Source organism: Patella vulgata, chromosome 6, assembly GCF_932274485.2.
Source record: "Patella vulgata chromosome 6, xgPatVulg1.2, whole genome shotgun sequence".
NCBI classification, from domain to species: Eukaryota; Metazoa; Mollusca; class Gastropoda; family Patellidae; genus Patella; species Patella vulgata.
The window spans coordinates 25,577,079-25,596,917 of NC_065884.2; the positions used below are offsets into that span (position 1 = coordinate 25,577,079).

Below are 19,839 nucleotides of genomic sequence, written 5' to 3' on the forward strand. Positions count from 1 at the left end.
TTATAGCTAGTGCCATTGTGTATAGTATGTCGTTGATTCGGATAAGTATTATTTAGTTTATATGCTACAAACTGTATCGCCAAATGGAGAAAATTTAGATAAATATATTTTTAATATTTATTTACAGCTGACGAGAACCCATGTTGTTTAGAAAACTAATAAAGTGTGAAACCCTAACACGTATTAATGCTGCAAAACAAGCGTGCGAATTTTCCTTCACTAAATGTTTCTAAACGAATGTAGGCCTACCCGATTTGGAGATGCTTGTCTACCCTTTTTAGCCAGGTCGATATATGGAAAATACCCCCCCCCCCCTCCAAAATTGCTACAAAAGGTTTCTCGACTGATTCCGGTAGGGTTTAATGTACTGTATAACATACTAAACGTTTACCTAAGAGGGCCCACGGAAAAGTGTTTTTTTGTTTTTTTGTTTTTAAGATGGCCACCGAAACGTCTTAATGATCAGAACTATGTAACTATCAACTCAAATTTGATGATTTTGGTGTCTTTCCCTAGGTATTTGGGGGCAAAGAACACATTAAGATGTTGGCCTATTATGTCAAAAATGGCCGCCAACACCTCCAAATGACCGCAAGTCCATAGCCATTGACTCAAATTTGATGATCTTGATGTCTGTCCCCAGGTTTTTGGATGGATATCACTAAGCTGTTGAATCATTATGATGGGGCTTAAGGTCCACTCAACACAAATCAGGTCATTTGGGGACCAACACATGGTTTAGTTATATTTCAATAATTCGCTTGCGCGTAGGGGTCTTTAGCAGTGGAAGGAAAACTGACCCTACTCCTTGTCACATACAACCGAGGAATCGAAACCACGCCTGCCACGCCAGTTGACTCAATGACAGACCTTATGATACAACGCACACACGCTAACCATTCGGCCATCCAACCCCTCCAAATTTACAAGAGAATAGTGGATTTTATCAAACTGCTAGGTGTTAAAGCTCGACAAAGAGAACAACAGGGGTGACAATTTCAGGTATACGTCACCAAGTTTTGGCCATTTAAATTAAAAACATAATATATACTTGGCGAGGAACAGACAGTAGATATTTATATACGCACACTCTAGGCTACAGTTAAATTGTTAATCGTTTTTCGATACATTTGTGATTAAATGTGTAGTAAAGGTTATTTTTGATTTTTCTTGAATTATTATTCCTGACTAAAGACATTTTTGTTCATAAAAGTATAGTATACACTCCAAGTAAAATAAATGTTGGGTTTCGCAACTGATTTCTTCTCAGAGAATTTAGATCCCACTAATTCAAAAATATTTATAGTAAGATGCTCCTGGTATATTATAATTTGCATTCATGTATAGACAAATTTCCAATCGATTATTTGGGCCATTTTACAGGAGGTAGGATATTAATGTTATAAATTCAAACACAGAGTTGACTATACAGTCAAAATAGCTTCTGGTAATAAGTTCTACCTCAAAACATTTGTAGAATTAACCTACTATGGGAAGAGAGTTCAAGACATAATTAATTTTATTTTAGGCTAATAATAATATAAGACAGTGCAGCGTATTAAGTTTATTGAGTGCCTATATACATAACATGTACAGTATAATGTAAATAATATCTATATAATAATTACTGTAAAATATATTTCTAATTGCTATTAAAACAAACAACCTGAAACAAAATTATATCACTATAGTACATAGAGTATGAGAATCACTTTGGTTTTCAGAAGATCCACATTTAAACTGAAAGCCATCATAAAAATAAAATTTTGTAATAACATTTAACCGGTAAATAGAGCACTATAAGATCTGTATTTTGGTGATATGTAAAATGAGCTGCAGTTATGCATAAAACTTGTAATGTATATCTATATTTGTACTAAAATGCATATTTTCTAGATTTAAGGCAATCAGTTATGCCAATAAAAAATATTATCTTGTCCTAGATATGATTGTGAACAAGCTTGTAGCAGTAAATATATATTTGTAATATTTATCTATGATTGCACTAAAATTGATATTCTCTCTGCTCATAGATTTCAAGGCAAACAACTAATTTATCCTAAAATAGATTAGTAAAGATAATCCCCCAGGAACAAACTAGATCAACACTGTGTGATTTTAAATCAGTATAATCTTCACCAAAACGCGTTTTGTATATATACCACTAATCTGGGATTATTTTTTAATATTGTTCAAATTGCCAACTGATGAAGGGCTATTAGCCCGAAACGCGTTTTGGTGAAGATTATACTGATTTAAAATCACACAGTGTTGATCTAGTTTGTTCCTGGGGGATTATCTTTACTAATCTATTCTTCACTGAGATCCAAACCGGACAGGAATTGTTACAGGGGAATCTTCCGCCCTCCTACTTTTTCGAGTGTGGGGGTTTCATCGTCTCTTTGACTTGGAATTTTTATCCTAAAATAATTGGAATTAACAAATACCAAGAAATGATGGTATTTTTTTTTTTTAGATTGAGATTAATTGATAAGAGAAACAAGGCATAGGACCTAACTGTCCATTAGCGGTTTACAGATTTTCCTCTAAGAATATTAATGCTTACAACTTAGTAAATTTTAAATAATCAATATAAAATAATGTATTATTATTTTGCCAACTGCAACTACATGTAAGACACAATCAGCACAACACTGTTACTACCTCATTAAAATACTAATAATACTCAAATGCATATTTCTCTTAAAACCAGTGTTTCCCCATTCCCCTTTCTATTAGTCAGAACCTGTCCAAAATGAATATATCTGAATAGATAGGAAAATTCTTCATTAAAAGAAATCAAAATGCCTACCTCCTATAATGCCTAAATATAAAATTTGCTTGCTCGACTGGTGGTTTTGAACTGGGTAGTCAGAAGGATTAAAGAGAGTGCCTAAGCGAATTATTGAAATAAAATGATCCCAAATATTAGTCCTGAAATAACCTAGTTTGTGTTGATTGTACCTTCTCTCACTTCAGAAGTTCTGCAGAAAATCAAAATTGTGTATGCCTTACTTACAGATAGCTCAATATCTATATAAATGGAATAATGCTCAATAAAGTTTCTGATGTTTTATTTTATTTAACATAAAGTTTGTACAAATTAATAGTATACATACAACTAGATCCTAAAAATAAAACCAACGTAAAAATAACTTCAACCAAGCGCAATGTTCTCTTTTAGCTATTGTACAAAACACAATCTGATTAAAATACAGATAGATCAATATTTCGTTTCATTTTTTTTTATATACTTTTGATGGCCCCCATTACAAGAAGATCTGACTGGTTGAAGTGAGAGGTGGCGTTAGGGGTCATATGAGTGACTTTTGACCCTATGACATCAGATATTTGATTAACCAATAAGCGTTGATGTTTTTAGTGGGATACCCAAGGTTCCGTGCACCGTACGCCAAGAGCTCGCCACAACAGATCATTTCATTGGCTAATCCCTCACATCAACCAGAACACTGGTTATCCAGTCGTAGTGTAGTAAAGACAAGTAAAAAGAATTTTGAACAAAAAAAAAAAAAAAAAAAACGGAACAAAATATGACCTGTGTTTTAATCAGATTGATAATAACAATAGTTTAATTACAAAAATAAAATAATAGTATTAATGCAAAACAAATTAATATAACTATAAAATAGAAATAATCTCTTTTCGTAATATATAATAACTATGTGGGTTGCCAGGCAACACAACCATCCACAACCAATATATTAACGATTTCCAAAATCCACCAATATAGTAAGAATGTCAATAAAAACCCACTCTTTACTGTTGTATACAAATAAAACAAAAAATATCACATAAAATGAGATTCTACAATGAAATGTAACCGGGGGAAAATAATGATGCCATTTTCCTTTCCAAGCCAGCAAAGTATGGTACATGTATATGAAAATTGAAATTCTATATGGCACATTAAACTTCTCAAACAAGTTATACAAGTGATAAATGTATTAAAAAAAAAACAAAAACAAAAAATAATACAATGTATAATCTCATTTAATCAGGAACCAACGGGCAATTGATGTGCATTGGTCCAAGGAACAAACTTGCCAAGTTTCATGTTGATCGTACTTGAATCAGCGGCTTCTTGTGTTTTTTTTTCATAGAGCGCCACCCCAAGAAGAATATTGACAACAAGATGAGCAGCACTTTGGGCCTAGTTACTGGTCCAAAAAATTTGATTCTAAATATTTTAAGTTGGCGAGGATCTCACTAAACTTTACAACTTGTATTAAATATAGCAGACAAGCAACAACTTAAATGTTAACAATAACAATGTTAACACTAAACTTTACAACTTGTATTAAATATAGCGGACAAGCAACAACTTAATGTTAACAATAACTATAACTATAGACGTGAACATTAAACATTTAGTTTTTTTTCTATTTGAGACAATTTCTAAACCTGTATTATAATATATGTTGAGAATTATGGACAAATAAATGTAAATATTTTTGAAGGTTAGAGTATTAACAAATAAATTTCTCTTTTATATTTGGATAAGTCAACTTATAATCTTGCATTATAAAACATTAAACACATATAGGGTAATCAATCTTTTTGGGCAGTAAAAAGGTTAACTGAAGAGGTTCTTCCCAGAGTCTTTCCTAGCTAAAATTTGAGTCACTTCTGTTGCCTTCAAATGTTATCTAGTTAGGTTTTTTTTCAAGAAATCACATATCCATGTCTATCTTGAGGAATTAGTTGTTAATTATTTTAGTAGGAGTGCTTCCCGCAAGTATTTGTATATATTATCTACCTATAACATTACAGAAGAAGGTAAGTTATTATCAGGTTTATATCTTATTTCTCCAGATTTTATTCTTCGTTTAATTTCAGTCCAAAGAAGATGTTTTTCTTTCTTGACTTTCTTCATCACTCCACGATTTTCCATGGCTCTTCTAGACAGGTATGGTAACACCTCTTCTACAGGACCGTATGGTACATATTTATATACAGAATAACCTGCTTGCCCTGTAATTAAAATATATAGTTACTTAGACTTCAATCAGTGACAACTATTAAACCAGAAACATGTGTCTTACTTGTGACCAGTCAGGTAAGTTTCGATATACATTTTCTGTAAGATAAAATATGTGCGTTTACTCCATAAGTGAATCACCAAATGTAAAACACCATTTAAAACTAATTCTCACATGCAAGGCACTTGGTTCTCAAGGGAGGAATTTCATAACTATGGCATATTCCTGAAGCAATGATCCAAAAAAATCCCTCTCTGCCCATTGCTGGATTGGCTTCTGATACTTGAGCTTTTGAGGGAGTGTGTGTATTCTTCCCATTCAATCAAATCTATCCCAAGTACAACAACATGACAGCCCTTCGTTTAATCTGGGGTCTTCCCTAAAACTTTGGACAGTGATTTAAGGTATTAAAAACGGTGAAAGTATTCTTTGTCTCCATACAGTATTGTTTACATTGTATTCGTGTTGATAGCCTGGTTTGTCACACCATTAGTTTTTCTGCAATATTCTGCTATGGACTTGTTAATTGGGCATAATAAAATCGTGAGTCATGACAGAACGTTAAGTAAACATATTTGGTCCAATTTGGAGCTTTGTTTAAAATGTAACGATATTGTTACGCATTTAGCTGTTGGTTGTTAATCGGACTATTAACCAATCATAATTTGGAACAGAAATTTGCTTTCATTAAAGCAGTATTTAGTGGGATTAGCTCTAATCGAACGAAACACTGCGAGGAGTATGAACTATGGAGACGAATATTAGCCAAGAGAGGAATTGGAGATGAACTCCAGACTGGGAAAGAACGGTATCGCAAGGGGTGAATGTGAACTGGGTCTCCGCTTCAAAACGATAAATGATGATATTAATTTGGATTGTAGGCTAATCAGTGTAGTGTCGCTGATAACATTACTTGGAAAATGGTGTCTTACTTATATGTTAAAGAATATGATAGGTCACATAAATTTTAATACACATTAATGTCAGGCAGACTAACATTTCTTCTAGTGATAGTGCCCCCTAGAATATGGTTATAGCAGAAGGAATGGCAAGATAAAAGTAGACATTTACAAAGTTGTACAATGTCCAGTGCTGATATTCAATTATTGTTACAAAAAATAACAGTGAACTACTGGAATTTCTCGGTATGCAAGTTAAAGTTAGTTTAAACGATATAATTCACTATGGTTTTCACATAATAAGGTTTTAACAGACTACCCATAATTAGTTATCAGCAAATATAAAACAAGCAGTTGCCATGTAAGATACGCCCACTTTTTGTAATAGATGGATAGAAAGTAAGCTGTACAATCAGAGACCATAATCCAGGAAGTTCTGATCCAATATGTACTAAAATCGAAAGGAACCGTTAACTTTGGGATATGTACATATATTTAAAATTTCATCAAAAACTGATAAAAATTGTGACCTCTGGAAGGTCTACAGCCTTGGTATTACATCCTTTTACACTATTTGCATATAGGGAGCAGCCATTTTGGCAGGATTTTCATGAAATTCAAACTAAACCGTAATTATAGTACATTGGTGATCTATATGAACATTTTTTAAAATCACATACAAATTTACACCTCTAGAGGGTCCATAAGCTAAAAACGCAAATTTTTCATACAACCAGGGGTCACAATCCAGAAAGTTAAGATCCAAAATTTGATCTCAACAATCATAAGCATGTAACAGTGATACATTTGAACAGGTTTTAAAATCAAAAATAAAAATTGTGACATGTATTGTTGCCTTACAAGTAACCATAAAGGAACAAATTGGATGAGGACATTCAAATCATAACATTCTACTCACCTAAAGGAAAGCTAATTTGATCACACATACCAAGTAACTGACCAAAACATATTAATCGATCTTCTGGACTTATTCCATATTTTTTCATCCTATAAGAAAATAACCATTAACCATGTTTATAATTACATGTATCCTAAATACCGGTATGTTACTTTATCACCCAATCATACATTCTACAGTAGATATCGCTTGTGTGATAAATTTCATAACCTACTAAGATATCGCTTTACATGAATTTGATTGGTCAATCAAAAAGGAACTACTTTTTTTACTTTCAAAGAACTGTTCATTTTTTATTAAAAATAACTTATTTCTTATTAAAAAGAGCCTCCTTTTTTTTTTTACTTAATCGACTTGTGTTGATATTTTTTGATATCAAAAAAGACTCGTAGGAGATACTCTATATGTACCATTGATTGGAAAACATATCCAAACTACAAGACAATTTATGCATCTATAAATTTTAACGGCTCCAATTGTGTATTATACTTATGAGACTACTAGGCTCTCTAGTTGTTAACTTGTTTAAAGTAACGTGATCTATAATTTCATTTATTGAAGGAACACATCTTTAATGTGTAATTTAACAAAAAAAAAATTATTGCATGTAGTTCATCTGTTTGTCAGATCAAGGTGATGTCATGGACAATTTGACCATAATGTGCCCCTGTTTATAGGGAAGATAATTACAAAATTTTCAACTGGGTTATGTTTCTACAATGACTCTGCCAGTATCTTTTCTCATATTTTCTTAAGGCAAGGTCACTTGCTATTCAATGGATAACATGCTTGCTCACGCTTGCTGGAGTTTATGGCAAGGTCTGCTGTTCAATGGATAACATGCTAGGGCTTGCTGTAGTTTAAAACCTGCTTCCACAATGATCTTGTCGCAGACAACTAATCGATGACAGTTGTAATGCTTGTAATAAATTATAATATATAACACATTCACTGGAACTTAAAAATATGTTACCAGCCTACTACTACAAGAATAGGAGGATTAACTTGAAATACTAGTGTGATTTGGTGGATGACTTAAACATTACCGACTTTAATCAAACCTAAATTGAAATATAACTAAAACTGTAAATGCAATTAAACTTCATTATAAATGTATTAAAATAACATTGTGTAACTTACAATTCAACAGTATAGCGTACTGTATCTTCATTATGAGTTGCCACCATGAGCGAAATCTTCCCTCGTTCTCGTTTATTGATTTGTTTCATCACTTCCTCTAGTATATCATGATACATGGCAGTTGTAGCCTCGTAACTAACATTTATAGGATCTTCATATTTTAAAGCAGCTGCTCTTTCACGTTCCTGATACATAAGGTAAAAAATAATTTATCATGCTTAACCCTACTTTTTGGGGATCCATTGGCTGAGTTATGCTACGTTCCAACTATCAAGATTCGCGCTATGATTGAAATCGTAGAGTAACCGTGGTGATCGAATCAGGTCTTATCATATACTGAGGTCAGTCGTAGCAATTGTGTTGACCATATCAAAATGTATCTGCAGATATCGGGTAGTGGACTAAGAGGGAAAATCCTATCATAACACATCGCAAGACACTGGGAACCTAGCATTATACAAAAATATTATTTGATTATATTATCTTTTTTATTGTGTGTAAAATTGTATTAAAGTAGGATTTTGTGACCTATTGGAGGTTGATTGTTTCATTTCAACGTTTCGAGGAAAAAAGATTTGTTCTTAAAAAAAATGATATTTTCAAACCTGGGCACAAATTACATTGAAGTTACTAACGCTTATATCATTTTAAAATACATGCAATAATAAATTCGCTATAAATAAGATGTTTGTTAGACGCAATTTGACCAAAATTCACATTAAAAATATATAAATATAGTTTTAAACACACAAAGATGTATTTACCTGTTCCATATAAGCACCACGTACAAGTTTAGCACCAAAATAAAAATCCTCTCGTTTAGCAACCGCCATATCCAATGCTATATTCTTAAATGCTTGCTGTAATAAATGGAAAATATTAAAAAATAAATGTTTTTCATTGTGCTCAACTGCTCATCCCATTCGTTTTCTCTTGTGCTTATCTAATTTTTCTCTTGTATCTGCCAACAGCTATTACCGGTAAGTAGTTGAATGGCTGCAATATTGAACTTCTTCATTTTAGATGTATTATCCTAAAGCTAACAAAATTTTGTTTCAAGCCACTGGAAATTGATTAGATGTTCATGGACAGCAATCAATTATCCTTCAGGTATTAACATACAATTCTAATGAAAATGGCAGAGTAAAATTAGAGGAATGATCAATTGTAATGATATTTGGACCAGTATGCTGTTTAGTTAAACAACTTTTTATTGTGTTTCTTCTTAAAATCAATATTTGCCTTTATTACCGTAAGTCTGGTATATTGTGCCATCAAAAAATGAATTTTTACCTTGAGATAACACTGATATGTATTAAATACAACAGCACTTTCACGATTAAACTTTCTCATCATTTCCATTGTCAAACGACAAATAGCAGGTTGAAAATATGTCTGTTCAGCATCAATCATAATTCGACATCCTTTCGTCTTAGCATACTAATGGACAAATAATATTTAAAAAAATGAGATATTAGAAATAGACATTAATTTAATCTGCAGATGACCAACTCTATAAGAAGTAGATAGAATTGCTCTATAAGAAGCAGATAGATAGAATTGCTCTATAAGAAGCAGATAGAATTGCTTAAAGGAATATTGTTAGATCACAATTGTGTTAAACCATACAATTTAACAAGGAAATGAAATGAAATGGAGTTTAACATGTAACGTCCTACTGATCTGCTCCAAAATGGGCTAATGAAGACGGGCATACACCATACTGTGTGCTATGAAGGAAAGTTTTCCTGGACAGCAGCACTACAGTCTACTTTTATATCTAATTCCAACTGAACTGTCAAGGGATCTTTTACGTGCACGCCAATGTGTGCAGAGGACCTTGGTTTTCCGTCCCATCCAAATGACTAGACAGCTGTCCTTGTCAGGCCTTCCGTCCTGCACACTGACACGGGGGAACCATGTCCAATTTACCAAGGAAACAGAAGCCAATAGATAATGTTCGTTCCTCAACTGTCAAAACCGGTAGGCCTACTCGTGTAGTATATCATTTTTCATCCTATCAAAGCCCATTCACAAATAACAATTTGTTGACAAGTGACAGGGCCAGTGTTTAATTGAGGTAACTATTGATGTACCTTGATTATCCAGGTTATATGTATATTGATGCTTAGTGTCAAGTTCAATATTTTGAACCTATATTTACATGGTAAGGAGATATTCATCTGGATTTACATGGTAGGATATTGTCAGAATTGGGTTCAGACATTACTGTAAAATATTTAGGCCTGGTTGTTATTTCATATATATCTAAGGTACAAACAAGAAATGAAATGGGGTTTAACATCCTACTTTTCTGCACCGACTGGGCTAATAAAGACATGATTATACCATTCAGTCTGCTATGAGGGAAGGATATTTTGCTTCGGTCTACTCTCTATTTTGAATTCCAACTGTCAAGGGTTCTGTTACGTGCAAGTCAATGTGCACACAGGATCTCAGTTTTACATCCCATCCAAACGACTAGACACTTTCTTTGTCAGACCCTCCGTCCTTCACCACTGACAAAGGGAAACAGCACCGGAAAATCCCGACTCAGGTAGCAAACCTGAGACGTCCGGGTTAGTAAGTCAGTGTCTTACTCACTGAACCAACCCGGCTCCTGCACGAACAAGAAAGAAGCCTCAACAAGAAGATAAGTATACTTACACTAGCAATTTTGTTAATTCTTCCTAACATATTCTTCATCTGGTCCTCTTCTGTTGAACTTAAAGCTGTTGTTAACGGTTCTATTTTACAAGTCTATAAATAATCAATATGAATAATGATTCCCTGGTAATCTTGCAAGGCATAGCAATTCTGAGTATTGTTAAAGATTTACAATTTGGATATTTTGGTTGGCCAAGAATCAATAGAACAGATTGACCAAACTGTTATTCACCTTGATGGTAAAACTATGGTTTCGTTTTCAAGTATTGAAATTGACATTGCATGTGTTGCATCTGGTGGAAACTGACCTTGAATTTGAAGAGTGCTACATGAGTAACTGTATATTATAAGTATGGAAAACTTACTTTCAGATTAGGAACAACAAATAATTTTGATAAACTCATGTTGATTTCCAATAAATTATCCCAGTCTAATAAATCTACTTCCCTAAAACAGATATGATCAGCATTTTTTAAATATTTATAAGATAACAACCAAAATTGAAAAACTGGAAGATAAAAATAGAGATTGTTTATGCTGATTTAAAGATTAAATGAACAATTATCATATTTAGATGTATTTAATATGGTTATATTTTTGTTTGTCCCGTTAACATGATAGGTGAGATTATTATTAAAGGCACAAATAATCTGTCAAAATCCGCTGAATCCAAAAATGTTTTAAAGGGAACCGACCTTAAATCTTACACAATAACTGGAGGTTTTTTTATTGAATGTCAAAATAATTCAAGTAGCCAATCTCCAGCCTTACACTTTCCAATATTTTCCCCAAAATGTTGATTTTAGTAGAACTACAAACAAAATAAATAATTTAAATTCTTACCCGTCACAAGATGTGTCTAATACACGGAACCATTTCTGCCATTCAGCTTGTTGTCGGGAAATACCCATAGAATTAAGAGTTTTAGTTAAATCTTCTTCACGAAACTTTTGTAAAATGGCATCTCCTTCTTTTGATCCATATAACTCAAAGAAATTACGAATTGAACATAGAACTTCTGATAGCTGAAGCTGAAATTTAAACAAGCCAACAGTGAGGCTGATATCCCACATAGTATCACTACCCTCACTCAATTAGAAGCTGAGTTAACATGTTCCAAACTGTTCATCTATGCTAAGCCTCTGCAGAAAATATCCATCCAGAATTCCCGAAATTTGATTCGCTGAAACTTTGTATCCTCATTGTCGTCTGCTGGACGAGGTATGTCACATGATTGTGAATGCGCAATTCTAACTGGCTAGAGAAAAGAACTGCAAATTGATATGTGAATCAAGCTATGAAGATAGACAGGGCCCCTACTGCCAGTCGGTATAACCTTAATATGAATCAGCCCTCTACAGATCGGAGCTAGGGTGCACCTGTATGCCATCACCCCAGTGGTCCTGATTAGGCTTTATTTAACCTATTTGTACCCAGGAGCAATGCCTTTGTAATGATTTATAAATGATTCCTATGAGCACCACTGGACCCTGTATCTCAGTAAGCATGATTGCTCCTCTTTTATCTCCAATATGCTAGACTAGCCTCTCATTTACTACTGGCTCATCTTGTAAGTTTTCTAGTAAACAATTGTCAGCGATATCACCATTCTTTGAATAAGACGTTAAGCCTCAAGAACAAACAAAGACTGCATGGATAGTGCACAAAAAAAGTTTGAACCAACTACCACAATGAAGTGTATCAGGAAGATAAACGATGATTCTGTATTAGTTCAGGGCCAAAACTTCTTATAGCATTTTTACAAACCAAGCACTCCTGATTATAGATCTGCTTGTTAGTATTGTAAAATGACGCACCTGGGAAAAAACCCTAATCTACACCAAGTTTGAACATTTCTCTTCAATTAGAAGCAGAGTTATTGTGGTCCAAAATGTGTATCGGACAGACATATGAATCCATTTTAATAATTTCAAATATGAAATTTTGCTTTTCATATTACCTGATACTATATGTGATTGGAAAAGAGTTTAAAACATATCTTTGCCCGTTTCTTGGTGTAGATAGCACCTAGTAACAAATGAAATGAAAATCAAATGGTGTTTTATGTCCTACTATTTTGATTTCTAATTTGGATCTTAAATGTGGGCATAATAATATACACTGTGCCTCGGACATTTAGATTTTCCTTACAGGTCCCCCTTCCTTGCACCACAGCCAAGGGGAAACCAGATTGTAAAATCTGGTGGCACCTTTTTGACCAACAGAGGTCTCTATAATGGGACCTCCTAGTTTGTGAGCCAGCAGTTTGCTTATTTAGACAACGGCGAAAGCTAGTGACAAACATCTTCTGCTTTAAAAATCCAAGCCAGAAATATCACTCAGACCAGATTGAGCTGTAAGTTGCAGTGGTAGACATGCACATGGCATTTTCTTTTTTCAATAAAACATAATCTTTTGAATTTGACTCTATAATATAATATCTGATATGATAGCATTCGACTACAATAAATTAATTACTGAAAAATTTTTTTAAACTTACCAACAATTGGGGTCGACCCAAAGCAGTCAGTTTAATGGCAGCTAATCCAGATTTGTTTGTAGCATCTAAAATGGATCAATGAAAAAAATAAAGCTAAATAAAGACATGTAAGGATAATCGTTCTTGATGGTTTTTTACTCTAAGAAGCAACTTGATATTATTTCAAGAGTATTACAGGTACAAAATTGCTAGAAACAATAAGCATCAAATTACCTACCTGAAACAGCATCTATGGCACCAAGAAAAACATCACAATTTTTATCACAGTTAGCTTCATCTTCATAAAAATAAGTTCTGGCAGACGTCACCTTTTCACGACGATCTCCAAACTCTTCATGTGCTCGAAATTTTGATCCAGCACCAGTTTCTACACAAAGAAAAGAAAATAAAGGAGAGATTTTACTGGTTCATGAGAGAGATTGAGAAATGGAATTTAACATCCACTCGACACAAACTAGGTCATTTTTGAATTAACACATGGTTCAATTTTATTTAAATAATATGCTTGCACATAGGTGCAACTGGGCAGACTGAAGAAAACATAGGTAGGACAGACGACCCTGTCACATACAAGTGAGGAATGGAAACCACTCCTCTGAACTCAATCGACAAACCTGAAGTGCACTCATTAAGCCATTCAGTCACCCAACCAGATCTAAAGCGTACATGTTAAGCCATTTGACCACCCGCTTATTGTTGTGCCTTTAACCTCTGAACTCACAAGTGAATTATTAAGGTAACTGGTCAGTGCTCAATACTCTTTTTTGTTGTTAATACGAATATTTAACACATTAATTTCTTACTCATATTAATTTCTTGTCTTACATTATAAGACAATGTGGGTTCCTGATGTGTCCGGTTTATGTAAGAACATGAAATCCAGTAGGTATACATGTAGTACGTGAAAGCTTAGTGTTTGATATATCTTATGTTATTATTTAATTACCTGGGAGGTCGTCAGGCTGGTCTTCAGATATACAACTCCTACAAATATTTAAAAACATAACTGTACAATAATATTAATAACAAGAAATATAACAAAAATATTTAGCTATTGTGAAGTCATAGAAGCCTGCTGGAAATGCTGTTGGGGACAAGACAGTGTGAAAAATGGGGATAAACCTATAATGCCTGTTTAATATTAGTAAATTTCAACAAAAGTGAAATTTGGGGAACTGTCCCTTTAAACTTACATCATTTCTGCTTTTTTTGCATCTTCTGAAGACATGTCTTCTTCCACACTGTAATCCAGTATAGCTTTGACACCAAATTGTCGATTTCTACCAATCATTGGTTTAATAGTTTCATGATCCTCTCCTGCAACAAAATGCCCATAAAATGTCCCTTTCATGAATGTCCGGAATAAATTCTTCCCCAAGATTTTCCTTGACCATTTTAATAGCTGAAGGAGAGTAAAATAATACCAAAATGATAAAAAGGTAAGATCAAATTGTAATCATTTTTATTACAAAGTAATATTTAATCCTGCAATAGTATCTAAATGATATACATGTAGCCTATTACATAACTTTCAAAAAACAAACATAAAGAGGATTTCTTCGCAAATTGGTAAAATAAGTATTTTCGATTGATGTGAGTTAAAGTAGCTAAGTCTCTAACTCAATATCATCCAAAATCTTCAACATTGAAAACATGATTTATTTGTCAAATTAAATCAACATTCATGTTGTGATCTTACCGGGAAAAGATGGGCTTTTGATATCCAATATTTAAGACAAAATAAACATTTTACCATTGGTACACGAATCGTGTACCATAATGCGCTTCAGCCCCAGTTGTATCAAGAGACTCGAGGGACGAGGCTAGACACATTGCACCAAATCAAACGGCGTATGTAGACTAGAATAACCTGACGTTAGAAATTTGCACTCTCTTGATACTGCTGGGTTATTTCGCCGAACATAACTGATTTGATATTGGAGTTAAAACGGAAACAATTGAATGTAAATCAGTTTATATACATTCATATTACAGTATTATATGCGTTGCGACCCACTGTTGTCAATTTCTAGGTCCCAAATGTTAGCGATTTAGCTCCTTTAACTATAGTCTACATTGGGAATGTTTAGAATAGATTCTTTGCAAAATCTGTGACAAACTTGAGGGTGAAATTTGAATCTGTTATAGATATTTATTTTAATCCTATACCCTGAGATAACCCAGATGACAGATGTTAGCTGTATGGCTTGTAGACTGACTGGTAAACAGATTCTAAAGTCTACCATTGCCTAACTTACAATATTTTAATGGTTACCAAGGAGATTAATTCAAAATCGCATACTTTTCAGTAATTTGTATACAGTGGTTTTAAATATGTTAAATACATTTTAGTTTCTTGGTGAGGGTGATTTTCATGTATTAAGAAGTATAAATATACTCTCTTATTAGAGGACAAAAAACAATCTTGGTCCTTTAAATTTAAGGCGTTTTTACGAGAAACCGATTAGGGCTAATCGATTTGCATTTCCTTTCCAAACACATTTACGGCAAAAATTAGCCTAATCGGTTTCACCTAATTGTCGTATTTACCACGACGATTTGCCAAATCGATTATGCAAATCTTTTGAATTTCACGTTAAAATATGAATATTATGGACATTCCTAATAAAAATACGGGGCATTTGGGGACAGTCAACTGGTACAACTTTTCGTTTTTATTTTTGGGCGGTGTCGCCAAGAACATAATAAAGAAAAGTGATTTTTTTAAACATTTTTCCTCAATTCTTCAGTCTTCAGCCATCTTGCGAGGCAATTCATCGCGTTTACGAGAACCGATTCGAATACCAACTCGAGACCTATGCCATTGTACAAAACGAGATAGGTGATCGAAACCGATTTGTTTTCTCGTAAAAACGCCTTTAGTCTAATTAGCTGTGTTTACACCATGAATTGGGCAAAGCGCATTTGGCACCAAACGGGCACAAAGTCGATATTTTGCGCATTAAAAGTTCCATTTCATATCTGTTTTCATCTTCTGAGGTATCGGTAATTGAAATTTGCTAATCATTTTTCTACAAATTTAGAAGATGTCACAATATGTACTCAAGATGCATGCCTATAATTTGGCTGTTTGCAGTTTGAAAGTTTAGTGATGAATACACAGAGTACAATAGCTGCATGGGGCAAAAACTAAAGTGTTCAACCAATACTGCATCAATATGACCTTTATTTAAAACATAACCACAATATTTGTAATAAATTAGTGAAGCATTACTTTTAAGTTATAACAACACAATGCCCCATAAAGAACACTTATGCACAGTAGCTCCTATTACTATATATATAGCCTATTATAATGCCCCAGTTACTCATATCAAAGGCAGTCAAAATACTTTATCGTAATAATTATATTATATTATAAAACTGACTGACAGTCAGAGGCCTGTCAATGTCATCCGTGCTACCTTCTAAATCATTGTCAACAAATCCTGTTTAGGAAGTTTTAAAGAATACCATAGAGAATAATATTGTCTGTCCAGTATCACATTCACAAAATGTTAAAAGTCAAAAATACGAACAAAATAATTATAATTTTTGTAATTTTAATCGCATTCTAACTGATGATCAAATCAACAATCTCACCATTTTCTTAAAAAAAATTCCATCGCAAAATTGGTTGACCAAGAGATTCTAATTTAGATCTCAAAATATGATGGTCGTTCTCTGGGTCCACAACCGGGGGCGCCCATTTTAACTCCTGGCTATTGCATAGGCTATGTGAGATCATTCAAACATTAATACAGATAATTTTTCCTCTGAAATCTTTTTTCTTGTTACACTCTTTGGAATCTTTGGAATTTTCCAAATCTGTACAGTTTTGATATTTTGTGAGTTTGACTATTCTTCATCTTGAGTTGGATTCCTTTACTGGACCTAGACTCTTTTCTTAAATCAACACCCAACCTCACCTCAATGGCATGTCCTGACCCCCCCACCCCCCAAGGTAAATCTGACCTTGATCAGAATGTTTTGAAATTTGACAGGGTTCTTCCTTATACCCAACTAAACAGGTAAACAATCTCAACAACTTTTAAAAATTTATGTGTATCACATTCACAAGATTCTATAAATTTTAATGTAGTCTGAGACCTGGGGGATAATGCTGTCAATTTCTATCGACAACTTGTCCTGTATTGAGTTACATGCTTTAAAAGTCAAAATAAGAACTAAAAATTATGGATCAAAAAATTTTGAAATTTCATAAGGTTCTTGTTCTTCCTTACACCATAACAATCCTATTAAAATCAATTTTTCAAAATTATTTCAAACAACCAAGTGTATCCTGCGGAAGGTTTTTGATATTAAACATGGAATTTGCTTCAAGTTAATATGTGGTGTTTGAAAGCATGAATTAGCTTGATGTTTAAAAGCATTGAATTAGCTTCAAGTTTGGATATGGTATTTGAAAACATGGAATTAGCATCAAAGTTAGATGATATGGTGTTTGAAACTAGAAAGTCATGATTAGTTAAAGGAAACATGTCTAACAATCAAATGTTTTGTGAATTTAACAGAATGGTTATATTATTACTCCATTTAATTTCCATTTCTTTAACAAAAACAACCCAAACAAAACAACCCACATTAATTACAGAATAGCTATTCTACATTTAAGGGCTGATAAACAGATTAATTTGGGCATGTTCAAATTAGATTGTACATGTATGCAGACTTAAGAGACCATTTATGTTCACTAATCATGTTCACTAAAACTTGAGGATCACGTGGCTAAGTGGGTAAGACGCTAGCTCGCTAGCCTGGAGGTCGGGTGTTCGATCCCTGCATTGGCCGAGAAAGTTCATCCAGATTTTCCGGCGTGGTTCTCCCTTGTCAGTGATGCAGGACGGAGGGGCTGACAAGGAAAGCTGTCTAGTCGTTCGGATGGGACGAAAAACCGAGGTCCCGTGTACACATTGGCGTGCACGTAAAAGATCCCTTGGCAGTTGGAATTCGATATAAGAGTAGGCCGTAGTGCCGCTGTCCGGGCAAAATTTCCCTCATAGCACACTGTATGGCGTATGTCCGTCTTCATTAGCCCAGGTTAGGAGCAGAAAAGTAGGACGTTAAACCCCATTTCATTTCACTAAAACTTCCTTTTACGAAGTCAAAGGGATTTCCATTACCTTACTCATAAGTAGGTCCAATGAATGAAAATTTCTATTAGTCTAAGGTTATAGTGAATATGATAACATCATTCAAAATTAATTTTGTTTACTTTCTTAGTGAGATGCAACAGATTTTATAAATTATAAGATTCAGCTTTCTTCTTTTTTTTTCAGAGAGAGATACTTTATTAGATATACATGAAACATAAACTGAAAAATAACCCTTCCTTAAATAAGTTCAATGAGATACGGTTGGTTTTCTTTCACAGACCTTTCAGTTCCTACTGCACTTGTCAAATGCTATTGCATCATCGGTGCATATATGTATCTACTTTCGATTTGTTTATTTTCTGGGTTTTTTTTTTAGGCCTAATCCATCAAAAAATTTTATGTGAAGCCAAAGGTTCGTAATAAATTCTGTCTATCACGACGACTGTAGTTAAACTGAAACGTAAATAATAACTCAAGACTCACGTCACTATAAACTTAAAAATGGAGCATATTACTATTACTATTAGGCCTATTCATTTCTCTATTTTTAATCTGCGCAACTGGCTAGGTCAGTAATACAACTAGCCTAGTTCGTAGTTGTTATTTTTGATTAATAGTACACACTTTTGGATAGCAAATAAATATCAAATAAAATTAAATTATTAATTGCCCTGTTGTAGCTATAAATACTATGTATTTGAGTTTGACTCGTGTTCTTCGTGACCTTGTGTATTATTATTTTCATCAATGGAATAGATAGGTATTTTTGGAACATTGCCAAAATAAAATGTCAAATCGCTCGAAATGAAAATAATACACAAAAAGGTGTACTTACCAAAGCCTGGTGGTCTACAAGGGCATTTATCGAACATAAATTGAAGACTACGAGGGAGCGAATTAATTCCGACGTGCGTTTACTTCTGTAGGCTTCTCTGGCATTCGTGAAAGACAAATCAATGTTCGGATGTCTCTTAGTCGTAGCCGGTGGCGGTGATTCTCTGGCATGTTTGCCTGGTTCCTCGATACTTGAACTCACATGTACATTTGGAGAGGCTGCTGAGGACTTGAATAACTTCTGTTGAAAGCTACATGAGCGTAGTGATTTTCTTGCTACAGATAAATAATAGTAAGTTCTCATCCCATGTACTCGAGTAAGCGCCATTTCCCTATACTATGATGTATTGTGTGACCAATCCAGCGTGGTGAAAAGGGAGATAACTAAAATCTAAACAAAAATAAAATAATAATATTCATAAAATTGTTGAAAAACAAGCTAAAAATAACCTCAAGTATTTGCACTGTTAGTCTGATAATAAATAACGTACCAGGACTACAACTGATCTATATTTGCGACCAGGACCTTATCTAATATTTATTTCCATTCGAGAAAACACGATTTACGTCAATGGGGGTGTGTAAATTTATCGTGATTTCATTGGACACGAAAATCGTTACCGTACCAAAGTTCTATGTAAATGAATACCAAGAGTGATTAAATCCGGACTTAACCGATTATGAAAAGCACTTTGTCGTATTGTTAATAGTACTCATGTTAGGATTATTGTAGACCTACTTAATTACTGCTTAATTAAACACT

The 19,839-nt window shown here is 33.7% G+C and overlaps 1 protein-coding gene across 1 annotated transcript; it reads right to left on the reverse strand.

Moving 5' to 3' along the window:
* Positions 1–1,551: 1,551 nt before the first annotated feature.
* Positions 1,552–19,644, reverse strand: LOC126823363 (proline dehydrogenase 1, mitochondrial). The gene is made up of 14 exons (XM_050552158.2): positions 19,568–19,644; positions 19,078–19,467; positions 14,319–14,527; positions 14,072–14,109; positions 13,343–13,492; positions 13,126–13,190; positions 11,469–11,656; positions 10,991–11,072; positions 10,626–10,718; positions 9,252–9,398; positions 8,723–8,818; positions 7,959–8,143; positions 6,819–6,907; positions 1,552–4,992 (listed from the first exon to the last, which is right to left on the reverse strand). Exons 2-14 carry the CDS (start codon positions 19,402–19,404, stop codon positions 4,778–4,780), a joined length of 1,884 nt encoding a protein of 627 aa, XP_050408115.1. The 5' UTR covers positions 19,405–19,467; positions 19,568–19,644; the 3' UTR covers positions 1,552–4,777.
* Between the last annotated feature and the right edge of the window lie 195 nt (positions 19,645–19,839).